The sequence below is a fragment of the Papaver somniferum genome, chromosome 4 (assembly GCF_003573695.1).
Source record: "Papaver somniferum cultivar HN1 chromosome 4, ASM357369v1, whole genome shotgun sequence".
Classification (NCBI taxonomy): Eukaryota; Viridiplantae; Streptophyta; class Magnoliopsida; order Ranunculales; family Papaveraceae; genus Papaver; species Papaver somniferum.
Window position 1 is genome coordinate 7,045,841 of NC_039361.1, and position 23,703 is coordinate 7,069,543.

Consider the following 23,703-nt stretch of genomic DNA (forward strand, 5'->3'; position numbering starts at 1 on the left):
TTCTTGACTGTGTGTTCTCTAATGAAAATTTTCAAGGTCGATTCCGCATGCCCATCCATTTGGTGCTAAAGATTATTGGTTAGCTTTGTAAGGTAGAACCTCAATTTAATTATCAGTATGATGCACTGAATATTAGGGGTCATAGCCCTAAACAAAAGGTTACTTCGGCTTTGAGGATTTTAGGATATGGCATACCTCCAGATTCTAATGATGAGTACCTTCGCATTGGCAAAACAACTGCATACAAGTATCTTGCATTTTTTTGCGAAATAATGATTAATCATTTTGGTCCCACCTATTTACGAAAACCAACTGATGCAGATGTTAGAGAAATATTAAAGCAAAATCAGGAAAGAGGATTTCCTGGAATGCTGGGTAGTCTTGAATGCGTGCATTGGGTATGGACCGGATACCCTACCTATTGGGCCGGTCAATTTAAGGGTCACTGCGCAAAACCAACGGTGATCCTTGAGGCTGCTGCTTCTTATGATTGTTGGATATGGCACGCTTTTTTTGGTCGCCCGTGATATCAAAACGATATAAATGTTTTACAAAAATCGCCTTTGTTTGAAGATTTAAAGCATGGAATTTATCCTCAGGTAAATTTCAGTATCAACGGGAATCACTACAATCATGGTTATTATCTTGTAGATGGAATTTATCCAAAATGGTCAACTTTAGTTCAATGTTACCGTCATCCACCTGCCGGTGAAATGGGTCGTTCATACTCGTATTTCAATAGTAAACAAATGTATCTGAGAAAGGATGTGGAACGAGCTTTTGGATTTCTGAAGCGGAAGTTCGCAATCATTTGTGGGCCTTATCGTGGTCTAAGTGCTCGTGAAATGCATAAGACTATGCTGATTTGCATCATTATGCATAACATGGTTATCCAGGAGACTCGTCGTAATAATAATTGGACTAACCATCAAGATGAAGACTTAAGGCCTGAGATTATACCAGCTAGAGGATTACCTGCAAGGAACTATGCGCAAATGACCAGTCATATTGAGAACAGAACTCTGTATAACAGGTTGAGGGAAGATCTCAGAGCGAATCTGTGGGCTGAGTTTGTAAGATTTGGGGGACGAATTGAGTAGTGTTGTTGTTTATGTTTTTTTATTATTGTTTCATTTGTTATTTATTTTTATTTTTTAAAATTTTTTAAGTTTCATTTTTTGTTCCACAATTTTGTTTTGTAGTTGTTTTTTAAGTTTAAATTTTTAACGGTCATTAAAAGTAGAGGTCTAGACTTAATCGCTAGCGGTCTAGACTCAACCGCTAGCATTCCTTATAAATCTTTCACTTCATCCGTTTCAAACTCACACATCACTTCTCTACAAAAACTTCTCTGCTTTCTGGTTAAATTATGGATGATCCTAGATTCACTGAAGATGAAGATTTATCTCTTTGTAGAAACTATGTAATACACTACCCGAAGAGAGGTGAAGAACGAGGGATGAACGGTTTACCTAGTATGAGTTATTTGGGTAAAATTCATGATGCCTTCTGCACAGAGACAGGTAATCCCTCATAAACGGGATGCTGCTTTGTTTTTCCGATTCATGACTATCAAAAAAGATCTTGTGGATTTTATAGATATGAAAATGATTGTCATTCGATACCGTCTTAGAGGTGAGACCAATGTTGAATTGGGAATACGAACTCGAGACGAGTGGCGAAGATGGAAACGAAAAGATTTCGAATACGAAGCACATTACCAAATTCTTAAGGAGTTTTTAATAACTCGTATGGGATGTTAGGCTTAATAATTTTTTCATGGATATTGTCAAATTTAAGTTTTAATGTAATGCAAAAAAAATAGTTTAATTCTTAATGTAATGAAAAAGGTAGAACAATTTGTAATGAAAAAACTAGAACAAGAACAATCTCATTCACCATAACCACCACATATTCATTCAAATTAAATTTGTTACATTAATTAATTAATTAAGTGGCACTACTTCATCGTCGTCTTCATCATCCTCATCTTCAGCTTGAACCCAATTTTTTTTCCATGTTTCTCTTGTTTAGTTTTTCTTCCAATTCCTCTGTTAGCGTGTCCATCTCCATCTCCCATGCCATCAATTGTCTGGCGTTCATTTTTTCGGTGTCTGCATTTAGAATCTTATTGAAAAAAGCGGGTCTAACAACACCACCCAATATTTCTCTTAGCAATCTGTAAGACTAACTCCGAAATACTTTGCTAGAGAATCAACTAGACAGTCAGACTCAATCTAGATAAAAGTATCTCAAGGAGTTAATATCTCTCTATTGTTTTTGATATTACTCAAGCTAATAGAAATCAGCGAGTGCTAATCAAACACAAGTAATACTTGGACGGTACCAAAGACCAATGTCCAAGGATCAATCAATATCAATCAACAACCAAAGGTCGGATTTCCAATTGATGATCACAAACGCACAATCTGTATTATTTCAATTATATAACAAATATAATGCAGAAATAGAAATAACACAGACACCAGAATTTTGTTAACGAGGAAACCGAAAATGCAGAAAAACCCCGGCACCTAGTCCAGATTGAATACACACTGTATTAATCCGCTACAAACACTAGCCTACTCCAATCTAACTTCACACTGGACTATAGTTGAACCCCAATCAGTCTCCCACCGATCCAAGGTACAGTTGTACTCATACGCCTCTGATCCCAGCAGGATACTACGCACTTGATTCCCTTAGCTGATCTCACCCACAACCAAGAGTTGCCGCAACCCAAAATCACAGACTTGATAATAAACAGATCTGTCTCACACTAGAGAAGTCTATCAAAGGATAAATCTGTCACCCACAGATAAACCCTAGGTTTTGTTCCGTCTTAAGATATAAAATCAAGGTGAACAGGAACCAATTGATAATACGGTCTTATGTTCCCTAAGAACAACCTAGATTAATCGATCACCTCTCTGCAATCCTTCCTGGCTACACAATTAGATTGTCGAGGAATCACAAACAGTGAGACGAAGATGTTTGTGACTTCTTTAACTTGCCTATCGGAGAACTCTCACGATCTCAAGCCAATCAATTGATGTACTTGTACGATAGAAGATGCAAGATCAGATCACACAACTATGATAAAAGTAGTATCGGTCTGGCCTCACAATCCCAATGAAGTCTTTAAGTCGTTAACCTGGTTTTAGAGAAGAAAACCAAAGGTTAAAGGAGAATCGACTCTAGCGAGCGCACTAGTATCACACGGACGTGTGGGGATTATTTTTGCTCAAAGATAGATGTCTCCTTTATATAGCCTTCAAATCAGGGTTTTGCCTTAGTTACAAAGCAATCCGTATTCACCGTTAGATGAAAAGCTGATTTAGATTCAAGCTAATATTTCTCAACCGTTAGATCAAAAACTTAGCTTGTCACGCACACTTGGGTATACGTTTAATGGGTTCGTGAAAAACCATGCCCAAACGTGTACGTGTATGTTGGTTCAAAACAGTAACCCAAAAGGTTAACCATATGAGCATTTCATATTAACCTTGTTCTTCTTCACCATAACTAGTTCAATTGACTCAAATAAAATAGTTAAAGAGTTTTTCAATTGCTATGAGATCTTATGTTACTACACAAGACACAATTGAAACAAAGATGATTTGATTCGATTGAATCGGCTCATGAACATTATAGCCACGGTTTGCATAAAGCATTCCTTAGTAATTTAATGTTTCATGTTCAGAGCACATCTTTAGATCATAACCTCTTAAGTTCACAAACAAGTTCGCGGACTTAAGTTAATCGGTTGAGTTTTCCAAACTCAGCAGAAATTCTCGGAAAGAGAACTTCCGCCAGTTCGCAGACTGGGTTCACGGACTAAGCACACAAACGAGTTTTGGAAAATCCAGCAGAAATTCTCGGTCGAGAACTTCCGACAGTTCGTGGACTGGGTTCGCGGACTTGGAAAGACAATTCCACAATCCTCCCGATTTCTCTTGATCAACAAAGTTCGAAACTTCGGTTCAAGGAATACATGGTTATGTAATCTAAAATCTCATTTCAATCATTGGGACATTCTCAGAGGACGCTATGTAGCCGTTATTCATAGACCGATTCACGTCAGAGCAATTCTCAAAGTGATTGAAACTTTTCATGACTTTCGTCACTAGGTGAAGATAAACTTGATCAAAGCGAAACGCCTTACCAACACACGATTTCGAGAAAAAGATAAGCAATGAATGCTCAGCTCGAAATGTCAAATGTGTATGATCTAGTCTATATAGCTTACGACTTTTTGACTCATAAGAAGTAGGAGATAGAATAGATAGACTTTTGAGTGATAGATAAGTTCGAGTCTCCACATACCTTTTTTTTGATGAAGTTCCACGGTTCCTTGTATAGATCTTCGTCGTTGTATGATGAATTGCCATGAAGTCCTTGAGATCAACTACACTTTTCTATCCTAGTCCGAGACTTATCCATGTAGGATAGAAATCAAGACTCATAGTTTTGATAACTAACATTGACAAACATGCTTGAGATAGCAACGCATGCGAGGTCGACTGAGCTATGCTCTAAAAATCTCCCCCTTTGTCAATTTTAGTGACAAAACTACTAATACATATGGAATACAAAAAAGATAAACTTTAGTGGCTCATATTCCATAGTCTATTCTTCAACGTTCCCTGAAATCTCCGTCCTTCCAAGTACTTCAATGATCCCAAAGGTTGTAAGTTTAGCATCACCGTTGTTGAAGATCCGTAGATATAACAATGAGAGAAATCGAGATTCTCAATCATTATTATAAAATGACATAGTATTATTATGTAACATCAAATTCCAATTGTATCACGACTTTAACAATAATACTATGGTGATATGTATCACTCCCCATTAGTCAATACTCCATCTCGATCATGGAAACCACTCCCCCTTACACAATTATACGAAAACCATATGTATTTGTAGTGTGAACTACAATATTCTCCCCCTTTTTGTCAATAAAATTGGCAAAGGTACAAGAACGGGATCATAATGAAATTTCCACAAGAGACATTTCATAGACTAAAAGAAAAACACATACCAACTTAATTTAGATGCAATCATAAATCCGAAGCTAAATGCATTCATCAAGGAGTTTTAAGATACAAGATAACCCCTATAAAGTTCCACAGCCGCACACCCCGCAAGATATTACCATTAAGCACAAGTTCAAAAGAACTCTCCCCCATTTGATGTCATTCCCGAAAGAACAATAAGAGCGACCTTAATTTCGAAAGAAAGGAAGGATTTTTAATTAGGACACCAAAAACCATAGAAATGATTTTCTATATCCAAAACTCAACCAAATTAATCACAAGTAAACCCATGATTAATTCAATTGGAATACGCAACTAAATCAAACCACAAAAGTGATCAATTTAATTGAAGGTGCTCAACATAAGTAAAATTACGGAGCTACGACTAAGATAATCATACGGAGATGACTAACTTAATCGTTCACATACTCAACATAAGGAAAACCTTACGGAATATACGACTACATTAACCAATTGAGCATGATAGTGTATCCTTTCATATACTCAACACAAGAATTTGTGTAATATATGAAAACTCAACTAGACTATTTACAAGAGAACCCATAATTAATCTAATTGGAAAACAAACAACCAAACTAATCACCGAAGTAATCAATTTTAATTATTTTCGGGCTCAACATAAGAGAACTTATGGAATCCCGACTAAGTTCATCATAGAATATGACAACCTTAACCGTACATGTACTCGACATAAGAAAGAAAACTTATGGAGTACAAACTAAATAACCAAACTGGTTGATTAATTTAGTTCCTAATGCTCAACATATGGTATCTTACGGAACAACCAACAAAGCCAAGGTAAATCGACTTAGTTGTAAGGTGCTCAATATAAGACACACAATGGAGCCTTCACGGTAAAATATAGCAAGATGGATCAATGAAGATCAATACCGTGGATAACATACAAGGATTTATTCTATTTTTCATCATAACGACATAATATACTTTATCCTTGTCAAACAAAAGATTTTATCCTATTTTCCATCAAGTACATGACTTCATAGGCATAAATTTTGTAATTGTCAAAAATCCATTCGTCCTTTCATCAATACGAATACTAATTCATGAACGACTTTACTTTTCACCGCAATATGAGACATTCAAGTTCACGGACGTAAACAATACTTATCCCATAATCAAATTGCAATATCACAAAATCATAAAGATCATTACTGCAATAACATCATCCTCCAAATATTTTTATAATTTAAAACTAATAAACCTAAAAAATAACACAAGAAGATGAAAACAAAAATAGCTATGTGTAGTCACAATCTTTGTTATTCAAAACTCTAGTAATCCTTCTCAAAAACAAGAATAAATTCTCATAAGAAGTTTCCTAGGCATCAAGACAAACTCGCAATGCACGTATAAGATGATTTGTCCTTAGAGGGTAGAATCAATCTTTTTCGCCCAGATTTACACCAAGAATAGCTACCAAAGGCGTATAAAAAGATTTTCTTGACAAAGAAGAACATGCAAAGTCAATAAAGACCATGCATCATAGTTCACATAAAATGATCGTGAACATTCAAGAACCCCAAAGTAATGCAAGTTACTTCCCATTCTTGAACTTCCTTCTTTGTGATTCACCAACATCATTCTTATCAAAGCTACATATGAGGTAAAAAAAAAGTAGTACTCCACGAATATGAAGTGCCCAAGTCCAAGAGAAGTGGAACAAGTGCAACGAAACGGAGCAAAATACTCAAAGACAAGATACAGAACAAATACCAATCTTAACTCATCCAAATTCAAGGTTTCTCATCTCCATTTTGAATATTTTTGAAAGAGGAAGAGAGTACAAAAGAATGAGGTCAATCCGAGTTTGGAATAAGAAGTTACGGCCAAAACAAGTTTACGGAATATCGACGTCAAGTATGCATACTGGTTTGAAAACGAATTTTCAAGTCCGCGAACTTGAACCAAAGTTTGCGAACTTAAACCCCTGGGTTATGATTTTAAAAGATGTTATGCATACCTGGTAGGTGTGCCATGAAGTTCAAACATCCTGAACTATTATTTTCAAACCTAAACATTTAAGAACCTTAAACACAGATCAAGTTAGGTAGAAAAGAACGATAAGAAAGGTACGTGAATCATTATAAGTTCTCTAAGCAAATAAAATCACAAAACTTGCTCAAGTTTATAGACATACCTTTTTAGATGAATCCAGTCGAAGTCTAAAGCCTTACCGAACATAATATTTGTGCCCCAATTCTCGTGCTTCCCTCACCGTATACATAACATGGCATTCCTTGGTGAGGATGCACTTACAACACAATCAAGTTGTGTTGGGGTGAAAAATGTCTTGCTCACCACAACTGACCTTTGTATTATCATGAAAGAGATCGCTTTTAGAACCTTTCACATCCAATTCCATTTTCCAAAAAAACTTGTTAAGTTCCAACATCATGGATATTGCCTTCTCCATAGTCATGGAAGTTTCTGGGAGACCATTCCGTTTCACACTCAAAAATCATCGACTTTCTTTGGTATCCACTTCTGAGTGCATTTAGGAATAATTGGAACCTTCTTCCCATTACTATCTTCTAGAATTCTCGGAAGAGAATTGGATTGACTATTCTTTTGCAAGTTAGTCTTTCTCGGATCTTGTCTTCATATTTACGAAGTTATCCTTTTGATAACCATTACGAATGTGAAAAGGATTCGTACGACGTTTATAGGAAAATGTAGGTTTATCATAGCACCGATTCCCTTTCCTAAAGGTTGGAAAAGTACAACCTGTAACATTAAGAGGATCAGTCTTAACATATGATATTGCTTTCACAACTTCTTGTGATGCCCAAACAAGAACATCATGAAGTTTCTCATTCCTTATACGGAAACGACATCTCCCATGACCTTTATTTCCGCAATAGTGGCAAACATGAGGAATGTTCTTACCTCGATCCATGTGTGCTGTCTTTGGAGGTTGATAAACTTTGCTCTTTTGAACCTTAACTGCAGGTGAAGGTATTTCACTTTTGCCATCAGTGGAAACCTTTTGTTGAGAAGAATCATTAGCCTTGACAAATTTTACCTCTTTGCTAATACTTGGAGCATTTATTCCCTTATAGCCCAATCCTCGTGTATCACGATGATTTTTACTTGCCCCTAGCATAATGGTTAATTTGCTTGAACTAGTATTGAACTTTTTCAAGTCATCTTCCAACATCTTGATTTTATCGAGAGCAGCAGCTAAATTAGTCTCAAGGCATTTTTCTCGAGCGAGACAAGCACTTTCTCTGTCATCAAAACTAATTTGTTGAGAGTTAAACCTTGCTTCAGATTCTGCAAGTTTCTCTTCCAACAAAAAGTACTTTTGATAAAGATTCTCACATTCAAGTGACTTCATACGTAGGTTTTCCTCAGAATCCTTGAGGATCGATTCGCAAGAACGATTCGAAAAATAAACACCTGCGTAACATCTTCTCAATTTCTTGTTTTCTCAACAGAGAGGTATCCGAAGAGGTGAGACATGAGAAATTGTAATCTTCTTCATTTTCCATCAATCCAAAAACTTAACATACTATGAGACTTCCTCATCAACATATCTATCAAAATCTGAATCACCTTCATCAGAAAGTTCATCCATCTGTTCTTCTAGGAGAGTTTCCCAATCAACAGTTTTTACATCAAGATAATGTTTAGATATTGACTTAGATGTGACAGTTCTCTCAGGTGAATCCAAGCTTTTAGAATCATCTCGTAATTTCTGAACTGGTACGTTATTAGAGATAGACTCGTCCATAATCAGATCGCTACAAACACAAACTTATAAGGTCTTTAACGTGTTTGTAGGCTCTGATACCAATTGAAAAAGTGGGGGTCTAACAACACCACTCAATATTTCGCTTAGAAATCTGTATGGACTAACTCCGAAATACTTTGCTAGAGAATCAACTAGACAGTTAGACTCAATCTAGATAAAAGTATCTCAAGGAGTTAATATCTCTCTCTTGTTTTTGATATTACTCAAGCTAATAGAAATCAAACACAAGGAATACTTGGACGGTAACAAAGACCAATGTCCAAGGATAAATCAATATCAATCAAAAACCAAAGGTCGTATTTCCAATTGATGATCACAAACGCACAACCTGTATTATTTCAATTATATAACGAATATAATGTGGAAATAAAAATAACACAAACACAAAAATTTTGTTAACGAGAAAACTGCAAATGCAGAAAAACCCCGGGACCTAATCCAGATTGAATACACACCGTATTAAGCCGCTACAGACACTAGCCTAATCCAAGCTAACTTCGGACTGGACTATAGTTGAACCCCAATCAGTCTCCCACCGATCCAAGGTACAGTTGTAATCCTATGCATCTGATCCCAGCAGGATACTACCACCTTGATTCCCTTAGCTGATCTCATCCACAACCAAGAGTTGCTGCAACCCAAAATCACAGACTTTATAATAAACAAATCTGTCTCACACAGAAAAGTCTATCAGAGGATAAATCTGTCTCCCACAGATAAACCCTAGGCTTTGTTCCGTCTTAAGATATAAAATCAAGGTGAACATGAACCAATTGTTAATCTGATCTTATATTCCCGAAGAACAGCCTAGATTAATCAATCACCTCTATAATCCTTCCTGACTACACCAGCGGATTGTCGAGGAATCAAAATCAGTGAGACGAAGATGTTTGTGATTTCTTTATCTTTCCTATCAGAGAACTCTCACGATATCAATCCAATCAATCGATTGTACTTGTACGATGGAAGATGCAAGATCTGATCACACAACTACGATAAAAGTAGTATCGGTATGGCCTCACAATCCCAATGAAGTATTTAAGTCGTTAACCTGGTTTTAGTGAAGAAACCTAAAGGTTAAAGGAGAATCGACTCTAGCGAGCGCACTAGTATCACACGGACATGTGGGGATTAGTTTTGCTCAAAGCTAGATGTTTCCTTTATATAGCCTTCAAATCAGAGTTTTGCCTTAGTTACAAAGCAATCCATATTCACCATTAGATGAAAACCTGATTCAGATTCAAGCTAATATTTCTCAACCATTAGATCGAAAACTTAGCTTGTCACACACACTTGGGTATACGTTTACTGGGTTCGTGAAAAACCATTCCCAAACATGTACGTGTATGTTGGTTCAAAATAGTACACCAAAAGGTTAACCATATGAGCATTTCATATTAACCTTGTTCTTCTTCACCATAACTAGTTCAATTGACTCAAATGAACTAGTTAAAGAGTTGTTCAATTGCTATGAGATCTTATGTAACTACACAAGACACAATTGAAACAAAGATGATTCGATTCGATTGCATCGGCTCATGAACATTATAGACACGGTTTGCATAAAGCATTCCTTAGTAATTTAATGTTTCATGTTAAAAGCACATCTTTAGATCATAACCTCTTAAGTTCACAAACAAGTTCGCGGACTTAAGTTAATCGGTTGAGTTTTACAAACTCAGCAGAAATTCTCAGAAAGAGGACTTCCGCCAGTTCGCGGACTGGGTTCGCGGACTAAGAACACAAACGAGTTTTGGAAAATCCAGCAGAAATTCTCGGTCGAGAACTTCCGACAATTCCCGGACTGGGTTCGCGGACTTGGCAAGCCAATTCCACAATCCTCCCGATTTCTCTTGATCAACAAAGTTCGAAAACTTCGGTTCAAGGAATACATGGTTATGTAATCTAAACTCTCATTTCAATCATTGAGAAATTCTCAGAGAACGCTATGTAGCCGTTATTCACAGATCGATTCACGTCATAGCAATTGTCAAAGTGATTGAAACTTTTCATGACTTTCGTCACTAGGTGAAGATAAACTTGATCAAAGCGAAATTCTTTACCAACACACGATTTCGAGAAAAATATACACAATGAATGCTCAGCTCGAAATGTCAAATGTGTATGATCTAGTCTATATACGACTTTTTGTCTCATGATAAGTAGGAGATAGAATAGATAGACTTTTGAGTGATAGATAAGTTCAAGTCTCCACATACCTTTTTGTTGATGAAGTTCCACGATTCCTTGTATAGATCTTCGTCGTTGTATGATGAATCGCCATGAACTCCTTGAGCTCAACTACACTTTTATATCCTAGTCCGAGACTTAGCTATGTAGGATAGAAATCAAGACCCGTAGTTTTGATCACTAACATTGACAAACATGCTTGAGATAGCAACCATGCGAGGTCGACCGAGCTATGCTCTAACACTTATTCTTGTCATAGTCTGGAACACATTTTTCTTGAGTTAATCGATGTTTTTTCATCTCCTTAGTCAAGAAATTGCGATCTACAACTCTTTGTTTTTCGACGACCTTAGGATGCTCTATCAAAGTTTCCATAGTACTACTACCTCCTTCACTTGCTTCTCCTTCTTGGGCATCTTTTCTCGCTGCTATTGTATTATTTCTTCGTAATAATTTTCTCTTAATTGCAGTACTGACATTCTAGTTGGAATTGTTGTTTCTGGTTAAGAAAATGCATTATCTGAAGGGGGATGAGATGATTGAGATGGTTGTGAAGCTGGCGTTGAAGGTGAAGAAGTGTATATGGTTAACTTGCAGGTACATTCTGCATGTTTGCTAACACTTCTAGATTATATTTAGGCAACACTTTCAAAATATGATAACAACTCTCATAAGCAAAATTTATCCCATATTTATGGTGCCAATCAGTTCGTCACTTTCGTTCGACATCAACATCGACAAGACCGCTCTCTCGACCACGAGCAGCTTGCATTAGAGCAGCGACATACAAGACAACTTGGGCGTTGATTGTAACAAAGGGGCCGGACAATCCATTTGCATCACGCTCGTTGATGTTCATATTTTCGTTTCGAAAGTTAGCAAATATGTTATCCCACAACTTGGTAGATTGTTGACTGGCACCATCGATACTATCTTGTGTAAAGAATACATAGTTTCTGCAAATGCTTTCATCTTCGGCTACGGTAAATTTTGGACCCCCTCTTCTTTTTTTATTGTTTAGATTGAGTATTAGATTGAGACATATTAAAGAAATTATACAATACGAGTGAATGAAATAGTTAGATGATGAAATTTGTTTTAGATTACCAAATGTGAAGAGTAGAGAAGAGAAGGTGTGAGTTAAAATGGTAGAGGAATGTGGTATTTATAGGGGGAAGACTCATTGCCGTTGGATCAGATTCTACTCAGCGGTGTAAACTAGACCAGACGGTGTTCTGAAAGCCGCTAGCGGTGTAGTAAACACCTAACGGTGCAAACTCTACCGAGCGGTCGAGACTCGACCATACGGTAGAAACTTGACCTGGCCTGGCTAAGTGGCAACTTTGCCACTTAGCCAGGTCGGTTTGCTGTTTTCCGCCTCCATAGTAGGGGATGAGCATAGGCCGGTATGGACCGGTTTTTACCTCATCCGCATCCAATCCAATTCACTACGGATTTCAAGTTTGGCATCCGCATCCAATCCAACATCCAACGGATTTGCATTCAATGGATGCACGAATGAACGGATGGGGTGTGGATAATCCAATGGATTTGTGTTACTTAAAATTTATAATGAAAAAGTAAAGCTAATATAGATGACTTCTTATAAAACCTACAAATTTTACACATGTATATAAATGTAGAAGTTTCATGGACAACACTCCAATCAAACACCTTAAAAATTCCAAAATTATCTATATATTTTTTTTAGAAACTATATAAATGTTCTTAATCTAACGGATATTGATGTCCAAAGGATTTTCAAGGTTGCATGTGGACCCAATCCGTAATCCGTTTGATTTCAAAAATCTCATCCGCATCCATCCCATTAGCGAACAGTCCGGGCATCCATCCGCAAAAATACGGTTGGTCCCGATTAAATCCACGGATGACAAATATAATGCTCACCCCTACTCCATTGTGGGTGTTTAAATGGCAAACATTCATGTTTGCCACACCCATTGGAAGGGGCCTTAGAATGCCTCTCATGCTTATAATGCCATGACATCCCAAGTATTTTTTAGGTTTTCTCTTTGGGCTTTTGCTCCAAATCCACGAGCAGATTGGGTCAAAGTTTAGTATCTGTATTAAAAGCCCATTCAGATTTTATCAAGCATCTCCCAAAACCTGTATCCCAAATTGTCAGTCGACCCAGTCCTACATTGAAGGATAAAATCCAAACGGTGCTACTACGATAGAACATAAAGCAAAGTGAAAAATATTAAAGTCCATTGCAGCACATATATATTTAGACATGGAGCCAGTGCAAAGAAACCCGAACACTCAATCTGCTTCAAACTCTTCTAAAGCTTTAACCTCAATGTGAATCACAATTTCTGTTGGTGGAAGAATATTAAACAAAAAACTTCATCCTTCTGGCTAATCACATATCCTGTGAAACTACTACATCATGGAATCTCAAAAATGCAAATTGAAGTTACAAAACCTACACATATTTACGACCGATTAGCTTTTCCAAAGAAATGCTCTATTTGCAAGCATCCTTGAGCCTGTTGTCCACTTTGTTTACCTCCAATTTTGGATCTCTTTGGCAAAGCTGGAGTCACCACAGTTTCCTGCAAAAAATAAATTTTTGACTTAATTTGAATACAAGAAATTCTTCAATTTGAGTGTTCTCTGTGTACTAAATGATAAATGCAGAATGAAATCTAGCAAGGATGAAGACAGAATTCTCACCGATTGGTTTTGAGATCTCAAAACTTTAATCCTACCACCTCTTCCATCGGCTCCAACTGAAATTAAACTACCGAGACTCGCGTTTGATGACGGTACAGAAGTACCCAACTGAGTCCGCTTGCACCATTTCCCCAAGTATCTGTTGGTTCCGTCAGGCCCAACAAGTCCACCAGAAAAACATTGATCTCCTGCAGGTTTTGTACAGAATAAGAAGACATAAATACTGTAGTGTGTAACTCATTCTAAAGCCTATCATGAACTACTGTTACGATTTAATTGGATTGTGTTCCCACTTGCTTTCGAAGTATCAGCATATTGATGAACTTAAACTCAAATATCTCACCTACAGAGGATGTTGGAACAGAACAAGAAGCTTCGTTTCGAACACGAAGCAGAAGTGGATCCTCTGTAACTTCGTCGAGGATTACTACCTCTGGATCTGAACTTCTCTGTCCACACTGCACCACATCCTCGTCCATAACATCAACAGTTGAACTTAAAAACACACTACTTTCCCGCTGAACTGGATCTCTTTTTTTAGTGTCAGTAGCTGACTTCAAACTTGAAAAGCAGGACTGTTCAAGAGTTATATTTTCACTGATACTGGCCTTCGTTTGAGGCTTCAGAAAAGGAGATGAGGTTGCAGGAACGGCTGGGGAAAGTTCAGCAGAGTTCTGGATAGCGCCAAAGCCTAACTCTGTATCGATATCGACAATGTCAATAGCCTTCTTGGAGTTAAAACCCGGATCTTTGAGAAAATCAGCAGTTCCAGTTTTCTTATATAAAGATGGATGATTGAGCAAGCCACCAATTTCATCTGACTTCAGCGAAGGTTCGACAGACTGCTCTACCTTCTCACCAAATGAACATTTGTTAAAGGATGAGAAGTTGGACGTCCTTTTGGCACTGCTTAAATCAACCTCTTCACGAGAAGTTCTCTTGGCACTGCTTAAATCAACCTCTTCACGAGAGGTTCTCTTGGAAGCTTTTAATGCACGTAATACTTCATTTTCCTTTTGTTCCAAGGCCAACTCCAGCTCAAGCACTCGCGACTGATGAATGACATGATACACAAAATATCTTAGCCTAATACAAATGCCCGGAGGTATAGATGATACATTTAAATTTAAGATTGAATAGACAAACCTTCAGCTTCTTCATTTTTTCTTTTGTCTTCTCAAGCTTTTTCTGAGACCGGGATTCCCCTCTTCCTAGAAGGTTACACTGGACCATCAACTCTTTGTAGCTCCTGCATTGGAGTTGGTCAAATGAAGAATTTACTATGACTGCACCAAATTCTTAATTACTTAGTCTTACATATTTGAAATTGACTTTTCTTCCTCAATGTCAGAACAAGTGCTAACATGACATTTCCACCTCGTCATTATACTTCATACTAAAATTCCAAAGACTTTGTAATCTAAACCATGTAAACGATTACTTATTCTAAGAGCTTGAGTTACCTGTCTTACAAAATAGTTCAGGTATAATAATTTCTCGCAATACTGAACTGCACAGGCTGTTCCTAAAACCTATAGTCTCAATCAATGCTGTAAGACCACATTGTATTCATATCTCAGAGGATTCAAATTCAACGTATTGACAATTAAAAAGACTTACTTGTTACGGAGGACAAGAGATTTCTTTAGAACATCTATTGTGTCCTTGTTGCTATTTCCGGTACTAAATGAAGCTAGCTTCAAAACCTCTTCTTCTTCCAGGTTTACATCCGATACCCTACATTACCATCATTAAAAAATCACTAAATCACAAACTCAAAAGAACAAAACCCCAAATCCAATAATTCAGTATTACTTACAATTTCAGTGCTGCAACTTCTTTAGCTAATCCCAAACTTCTCTGTTGAAGCCTGGCACACTCCGATTCCGCTTTCGAGAGTTCCTAACAGCAAACAACAAATCAAACCAAAACACCCCAATTCTCAAGAAACCACATTAACAGTTTCACAAATCAAATCATCAAACCTCAGAATTTGTTCTAAGCATATTCCGATACACCTCCCTTTCTTTCAATGCTTCATTCTTCAAACCCATTTCTCTCTTCGTCTCCGCCTTGCTTACACCAAGCTGCAAAACACAAACAAAACAACCCAATTTCATCATCCCAAATTACATACTCCAAAACACACAAAATGAATTCAATTTGATTGAAATTTCCAGACCCAAAATCAAATTACCTGTTCACTAGTATCTTTCAATTCCTTCTCTTTCCGCTCCAAAGTTTCATTAATCCCTAAAATCTTATCTTCTAATTTCTTTACTTCCGCACGCAAAACCCTAGGATCTTCTTCTTCAAAACGAATTTTACTACCTTTTTTCTGAATCAAATCAGCTGGATCCCCAACCGATTGAAAATAAAGACGACCAATATTATCTTGACAACATTTCTGTTTACATACTGGACATGTTTGCTTCTTGCCATTGCAGTACTCCAACCATTGCTGTAAACTGCACAGAAACAAAATTAAAGAAATTAGAAGAAACCCATTGAGGAGAATGACTGAATCAGACTATAGGGATTGAGATAACTGACCAGAGCTCGTGGAAGACATGGCCGCAGATGGAGATTGATTGTAGATCTTCAATCAGTGGTTTTAGATCTTCGTAACAGATTGTACATATTGTTTTCCCAAATTCGTTCTCATTGTTACCCATTTCTGATTGGGATTTCAGAGAAGAGAGATTGATAGATGAATAGAGAGAGGGGAGGCTAGAGATTCATTTTTTTAGGGTTATTTTAAAGAAAACCCCCAAAATTTGAAGCGCCAAATTTTGTGAAAATGAAAAAATCCTAAATTGGTTTTAGCGCCAAAGAGTGATCGCTGGTCCCTAGTTGGACCGGAACCAGGGATGTAAAAAACTGATAATGCTAGGTTGACCGCAATTGGGCCCAAGCAAAAATGGCCTCTTATTATGTTTTACAAGTGAAAGTGGGAAAATGCTCTCCCTCACGACAGCGCAGGGACAAGTTATAAGCTAGCGCCCAGGAGTCGTTGGATGACAAGTTTGTTTTAATTTCATCCGTTGATGATGAATACCCAACTGTCAATAAATATATATTAGTTTAATAAAATTAAAATGGTCCTCATGAATTTTAATATTTGGCATTCACGCCCTTCCCCTTTTTTTTGTTAAAAGATGAATCCTTGTCGAAACCTAGCACATGAATTCGACTCTAGCCAACATATCATTGGTGCCAATTGGGAGAAATCACAAGCCATATATCATCTAGATCTCTTTGTGTTTTTTATTTCCCTTCTTTCTAATTATTCTAACTTTGTAAAATTAGAACCCTAATTCTCCAAATTCTTGTATGGTATGGGATAAGAATAAAGTAGTTAGTGATAATCAATAGTTTATTAAGATTTATTCTAATAAATAAGTTTAGTAGTTTGATTATTGAAGAATTGAGTAAGATATTGTGGTTATAAGTATAATTTTTTCTACATACAGATTTCCAAGTAGAGAGCTTGTATATGTCTTGGGAAAGAGTTTGACTCACAAGAAGATGCATATGATTTCTACAATCAGTTTGCAGGCAATAGTGGATTTAGTATTCGTCGTCACTCTACAAACAAATCTAGAGTTGAGCCATTTGAAGTCATAGGGGGCACATTTTGTTGCTCACGTCCGAGACCCTCGAGCTAAGCCTGTTGAACAAAGAAAAAGGCAACGAGCAGATGTGAGAACAAATTGCAAGGCAGTGATGATGATAAGAAAGAAAAAAGACAGATGGATTGTGTCTCGGATCGTCGAAGAACATAATCATAAACTTGTTTCTCCAAGCAAGAGACACATTCTTCGATCATTGAGAATCTTAAGTGATAGCCAAAAACAGACCATTGCGAATTATGGATTAGCAGGGGTCAAAACTAACCAGATTATGTTCAAAGGATGGAGGAGTTGCGAACATTGGATTTCTTTCAAAGGATGCAAGGAATTATTTGAGTACAAGGCGACAGTTGGAACTAAAACATGGGGATGCTCAAGCTGTACTAGACTACTTTCAGCGCCAACAAATGGAAAATCCATCTTTTTTCTATTCAATTCAAGTTGATTCACAAGGTCAAATGACTAACTTCTTTTCGGCAGATGCTAAGTCAGGGATGGATAATTTTTATTTTGGAGACGTCGTTTGTTTTGATCCTACATATAGTACAAACAGATATGACATGCCATTTGTACCGATAATTGGAATCAATCATCATCACCAAACTGTTATATTTGGTGGCGCTTTACTTTATTCCGGAAGTGAGGAGTCATTTGCATGGGTAATGAAGACATGGATGAGGGCAGTGCACGGCAAAACACAAAAAGTTATACTAACGGATCAAGAATCAGCTATTGGAGGAGCAATTGCACGTGTTCTACCAGGTACTCGTCATAGATACTGCTTATGGCATATTAGTAGAAATGCAATGAAAATTTTATCTAATGTAACCAAAGAATTTGTTTCGGACTTTGCCAAGTGTTTTGGTTTGTATTATGAAATATCTCTTCATTCATAACTTCTAAACGATCCATTTGGAGAATAGTCTCTGTTACGGAGGTAGGGTACTAGTCTCTATTTCATATTTCTATCATCGAGTTCTGTCACCGCTTTTGCAATACCATGGATATTACAGAAGATTTGATCACAGCAATTATATTTGTACTTACATTATGCTTCCTCTTCTTCTTTTTCCTGATCACCAAACATGGAGAAAGAACGTTACGAGTGCAGTTATCGGTGCATCAAGAAGAAAACAGCAAAGAGATCCTTCCGGACGATGTCATTGCCCACATCTTCTCATCGTTACCTGCGAAGTCCGATTGCAAGGTGCAGGTGTGTAAGTAAATACTGGTGCCGTGGTGCGATAAGTTGAAAGACCCTAATTTCATAAACATGCATCTGAAGCAATGCATCATAAGCGAAAGGTTTAATTGTTTTTCGATAAACGATGCCAGTGAGTTTTATCTGCACGTTAGCAAATCCTCATCATTATCAGCATTTGAAGATGACTACCGCGAGGAGCCTGTTGAGATGGATTCTCCACATAAATCTCAAGTGTTTCAAAGTCGACATATTCAATGCTATGATTCTTTAAATGGTTTGATATTAATGAGAAGCATCAACTTTGCCACAAAGGAGGAAGTTCTCTGTCTTTGGAACCCAACAACGAAAGAGTTCAAGGATATAAAAGTTCCGAAAGTTTCTAATGCATTCTTTAGAAATCTAATTGGGTCTGCATCCTTCTTCTTCTCTGTTTTCTAATGAGTTTATCATCCAGCAATCAATGGTTGGGTAAGCGTAAGCTAAAGCTTACTTATTTAAAAACAGTGCAAGAAGAAAGATTGATAGATGATGGCTTGCATCCTCGCAAGAAAACCTGTAAAAGATTATTAATTAACAATCTACCAGATGAGTGTCTAGACCATGTATATCAGAGAGTGGAATCCAGAACTGATCGTAGTTCCTTTGGTTTGGTTTGCCGTCGGTGGCTCCATATCCGATTCCAACACCTCAAATTATAGTTGTGAGGCACATTTCTCTTTCTTTTTGTTCGACATACCATGGTGTTGGTATTCCCTTCTCTGGTAAAGGGTGTCGGTCAGAACCAACCTTCTCTGATTAGAACTACTAAGGAACAAAATTCGAACTCTCCGTGGAGGGAACAAAAAGTAGAAGAGAATCAATTTTTTACTCGAAAGCTAAGAGAACATATTAGGAAATAATATATGAGAGTCTATATTTAGGAGATATGCACATTAAGTTGTGAGAGTTATATTAGGAAAGTGTCTATGTTTAGAGTTTGATCTTAGTTAGGAAAGTACCTTGAGTGGTCGTCAAGTTTGTGAACAATATAAATAGGCTGTTGAGCCATGAAAGTTGACACCGAATTATTATCAATGTAGTCTTTTATGTTTCCGCGTTTATGCTCTCCTCTCTCTTGCTCGATCCTTAACATGGTATCAGAACCAGGTGAGAGGAAGAGAGGGGAGAAGAAGATCGAGTTAGAGGAGCTTTTCCATATTTTAGGGTTTAAGAAAAAAAAAAAAAAAACGGCGCAAAGTTCTAATGATAATTAACATAAAAAAAAATTGTTTGCGACAAAGGTGAAGTGAAGCTGTCTGCTATCATATACAAAAGGTTTGAAGGAGTATTTGTTTGCGACAAAGGTGAAGTGAAGCTGATGAACGTAAGGGAAGATTGCGACGTTACTGGAAGTTGATGATGGAGTTAAAATTTTAAAAAAAAAAATAATAATAAAAAAAAATAATAAAAAAAAAAAGATAGCTACACGTGAAAGGTTCGATGGCTGTTAGGGTTATCACGTGAAGTCATAGAAGATATCTAAATCTTGTTCACTAGTTGAACAAGTTTTAGACATTACTCGCCGAGATACCAGTCAAGAAGGAAGCCGTGGAGTCTGCTGCCTAATAGGTTGTTGCTGACGGTTTCAAAATCATGAAAAGATGACAGAAGAATTAGGCATTGTTGGTAGAAAACGATGGGGTTATGATGATTGGTGACTGAAGTTGGAGATCGAGAAATCGTGGTGATCACGCTGGTTTCTATGGAAAGAAGACGTATGTTGCTGCTCCAAGACCGGACGAGAGTATGTATTCTATTGAAGTCTCAGGAGAGAATAAGAACGGAGGAATAATTGATGGTGTTTGATCATGATGATAGTTATTTCCGATGGGAGTTATTCTCGAGTTCCAATTGAGCTTTGGGTTGGTGATGGATGTCTCTGTTGGTTTGCTGGTGATAATGGTGGTCTGTAATTGATTGGACAGAGAGAGCTCGAGTTTATCACGGATGTAAACCAGAAGATAAGTGATTCGAGCTCGTTGTATTATTCAGGAAAGGTGGAAGCTGTTGATTTAAATGGAGATGTTCATATGACTAAAAAAAACATAGTAATTGTGTACGACAAGGATAAACTCAGAGACGTAATGGGTTGGTAGAGCGAGAGCCTGAGATGCTGATGTTCATGGAGATGTTGACGTGCGGTTATGGTAAGAAGATGCAAGAAGGAGGTTACAGAAGAAGTCCGTAAAAAAAAAAAAAAAAAAAGGAATACATCACAGTTTGTGATAGAAGTGTGACAGAAACTGAAACATCTGACAAGTGTGACAGAAGGATGTCACATCTAGCAATACAAGTGTTACTGAAGATTTGTTGCAAAAGAAAGTGTCACAGTTCGTGACACTAAGCGTGAAAAAAGGGTTATGACAGTGCATAAGTGTGACAGTTTCGATGCAAAGGCGTTGTAGAAAGCTGTTTGTTAAAAGATGAAGAAACTTTGTGTGAGTAGATGATTCAAAGGGTTAAGTCAAGAATTTGAAATCAATGAGGATGGAGGATCAAAGCTTGTATTGCAGTCAAGAAGGATTGGTACAGCTTGATGGCGGATCAAAGGTATTTCAGTAAAAAGGACTGGTACGGTTTGATTAAATTGACTAGAATTTAGAAACTTAGAATGACAAGGTAAGTTTAGTGGTTATGTTTGAAACTAAGGGAGGATGGTATCATATTAAGTTCAAACATGGTAATTGAAGAGTTTGTGGCAGAAACTTGGAAGTCTTACAAAGTGTGGTAGACTTTGTGTTAGTTATTGCTTGTGGCAGAAGCGTAACAAGAGAAAGATTGTGAGAGAATCTTTAAGAACAAAGAAGTGTGAAGGTTTCGAAACAATAGCGTGACTGGAACAAGAGAAGAAGAAACAACATTCATGTTGTGAGGAAAAAAAAAACAATCACCAAGAGGTGATGAGAAAAAGAACAAAAACAATAATAGGTTAAAATCCTATGAGTTGTCGAGAGAGTACAAAAAGTATTCTATCGAAGAAACCAAGAAACCAAGAGTACAAGAAGTATTCTACCAAAGAAATCGAAGATAGGACCGTAATGTCCCTAAACTTCCAAATAGGACCGCAACGTCCCTAAACTAAGAAGGGGACCGTAATGTCCTTAAACTTCCGAAGATGGGACCGCAATGTCCTTAAACTTGTATTGGGACCGAAATGTCCTTAAACTACGAAGAGGACCGAAATGTCCTTAAACTACGAAGAGGGGACCGAAATGTCCTTAAACTACGAAGAGGACCGAAATGTCCTTAAACTACGAAGATGGGACCGTAATGTCCTTAAACTACGAAGGGGACCGAAATGTCCTTAAACTACGAAGAGGACCGAAACGTCCTTAAACTATGATCTGAAGATTTTTTTTTAGCAAAAGCGTTTGAAGAAAAAAAAAGAAAAAAAAGAAAACCGAAGTTAAATTTCTTTGGTCCAAGATGGGCATTCGTGATCTACATGCTCCATCTTGAGGGAGGGTATTAGGAAATAATATATGAGAGTCTATATTTAGGAGATATGCACATTAAGTTGTGAGAGTTATATTAGGAAAGTGTCTATGTTTAGAGTTTGATCTTAGTTAGGAAAGTACCTTGAGTGGTCGTCAAGTTTGTGAACAATATAAATAGGCTGTTGAGCCATGAAAGTTGACACCGAATTATTATCAATGTAGTCTTTTATGTTTCCGCGTTTATGCTCTCCTCTCTCTTGCTCGATCCTTAACAGAACAGCTGTGGAGCGTTCATATGAGATCAAGGTGCTCCGGGAGCAGAAAGATGGGCTTATTAATTGGCAATGCGATCATATGCCTATTATAGCACAGGCTGAAGATGATAGGGAAGCACTGAGAAGGCTTAAGCGGGATTATGTTGCCCTAGAGAAGGAGCGGGATAGGCATATGGTATCTTGTCCTCATGGTAACATGGTCGTGACTCCTGTAGAAGCCCGGCTTAGTGCTCTAGATACCGAAAAGATTCAATTAGAACAGAATTTAGCCGCTGTTTTGCTTGAAAACGAAGGTCACTTGTACATCAGTTTGTGTATTGTTTGTCCATGATATTTGCCGTGAGTTAATCTTTTTGCTTTGCTCTTGCAGAGGTTTACAAGAAAAAGGCTAAGTTGGAACGTCAACTGGAGGAGAGAGGGCGGCTAGGCGGGCCTTGATCAGGAGCTTAATGAGTTGGTGAGCAGTCATGAAGAAGAATTAGCTACTGCCCAGGCGGAGAAGAATGAGAAATTGAATAACCTTCATGTCGAGTATAAGGTGCTTATGACAAAAGCTTGTAAGGTTGTTGTCCTTCGAGAGCGTCAACGAGCCGTCGCCGCCGCTGCTGCGAACATCGTAGTCCCCCCCTGGTTGTCGAGTCCGAGCCTGTGCAGATTGTCACTGACGTCGAGGATGAAGGGGACGACGATCAAGAGGCTCCTGATGGTGAACAGGCTTAAGCTTTCTCATTTTAGCCTCTTTCTCCTAGCTTCTCGTGTTGAACATAAGTCTTGTAGGTTCATATGCACCTTTGTGGAAACATTTTCGTCTTTATTGGAAAGTCCTCAGTTGTGAGAGGCATGACTTTGTTGTTATTTTGTGGTAAGTCCTCGTATGTGGGAGGCATCTTTGATATTGTTACTAATTGCTTTTTGACATTGCCGTTTGGCGACCAGCTTCGTTTTAATCGTATGATATTCTTATCATGATTTGGCTGTGAAAGACTTTCGATTGTACATTGTTGGCAGGGCCGTTTTTGGCATTGGGCGAAAGGGTCGACCGCCCAAGGCCCAAAAATCAGAGGGGCCGTTTTTAACCTAGTAGTAATGAGAGGTGAAGGACAGATTAGCAACTCCTCTTTGCAGGGAATAAACACAAATTTGAGGTTTGTTTCTTTAACTTTGTTTCTTTTAACTCAATAAATTAAAAGAAAAATAACAAAAGAGTAAAGACCATATGCCTGTGCACAATTCTCTTGGATCATATCGTCAACCGTCTCGCTAATTTTTCTTTCGTATATTAATATTGGTTGCCTAGAATTATGAATCATCACTTTGATTCAATTCACTTCTTTGATCAATTCTTTTGGTTTTCAAGTTTTTCTTGTTCAGTATTGTGATCATTTTTTGTTTTT

The 23,703-nt window shown here is 37.5% G+C and overlaps 2 protein-coding genes across 2 annotated transcripts; one reads left to right on the forward strand and one right to left on the reverse strand.

The window, feature by feature from the left end:
* Window positions 1-713: 713 nt before the first annotated feature.
* LOC113271905 lies at window positions 714-1,100 on the forward strand. The gene has a single exon (XM_026521829.1). The coding sequence runs from the start codon at window positions 714-716 to the stop codon at window positions 1,098-1,100; it is 387 nt and encodes a 128-aa protein (XP_026377614.1).
* A 12,185-nt stretch (window positions 1,101-13,285) lies between these two features.
* Window positions 13,286-16,443, reverse strand: LOC113273485. Its single transcript, XM_026523190.1, has 9 exons — window positions 16,276-16,443; window positions 15,920-16,190; window positions 15,708-15,809; window positions 15,542-15,624; window positions 15,343-15,459; window positions 14,869-14,971; window positions 14,066-14,774; window positions 13,723-13,910; window positions 13,286-13,601 (listed from the first exon to the last, which is right to left on the reverse strand). Exons 1-9 carry the CDS (start codon window positions 16,395-16,397, stop codon window positions 13,482-13,484), a joined length of 1,815 nt encoding a protein of 604 aa, XP_026378975.1. The 5' UTR covers window positions 16,398-16,443; the 3' UTR covers window positions 13,286-13,481.
* Window positions 16,444-23,703: the final 7,260 nt, after the last annotated feature.

Excerpts from the sequence above, each read along its gene's own strand:
- LOC113271905 (XM_026521829.1), top strand. The coding sequence starts at position 714 with ATGGGTCGTTCATACTCGTATTTCAATAGTAAACAAATGTATCTGAGA.
- LOC113273485 (XM_026523190.1), bottom strand. The coding sequence starts at position 16,397 with ATGGGTAACAATGAGAACGAATTTGGGAAAACAATATGTACAATCTGT. Across the intron at positions 15,625-15,707 it reads TGCTTAGAACAAATTCTGAG|GAACTCTCGAAAGCGGAATC; the intron begins GTTTGATGATTT and ends GTTTGCTGTTAG. Across the intron at positions 14,775-14,868 it reads AAAAAATGAAGAAGCTGAAG|TCGCGAGTGCTTGAGCTGGA; the intron begins GTTTGTCTATTC and ends GTCATTCATCAG.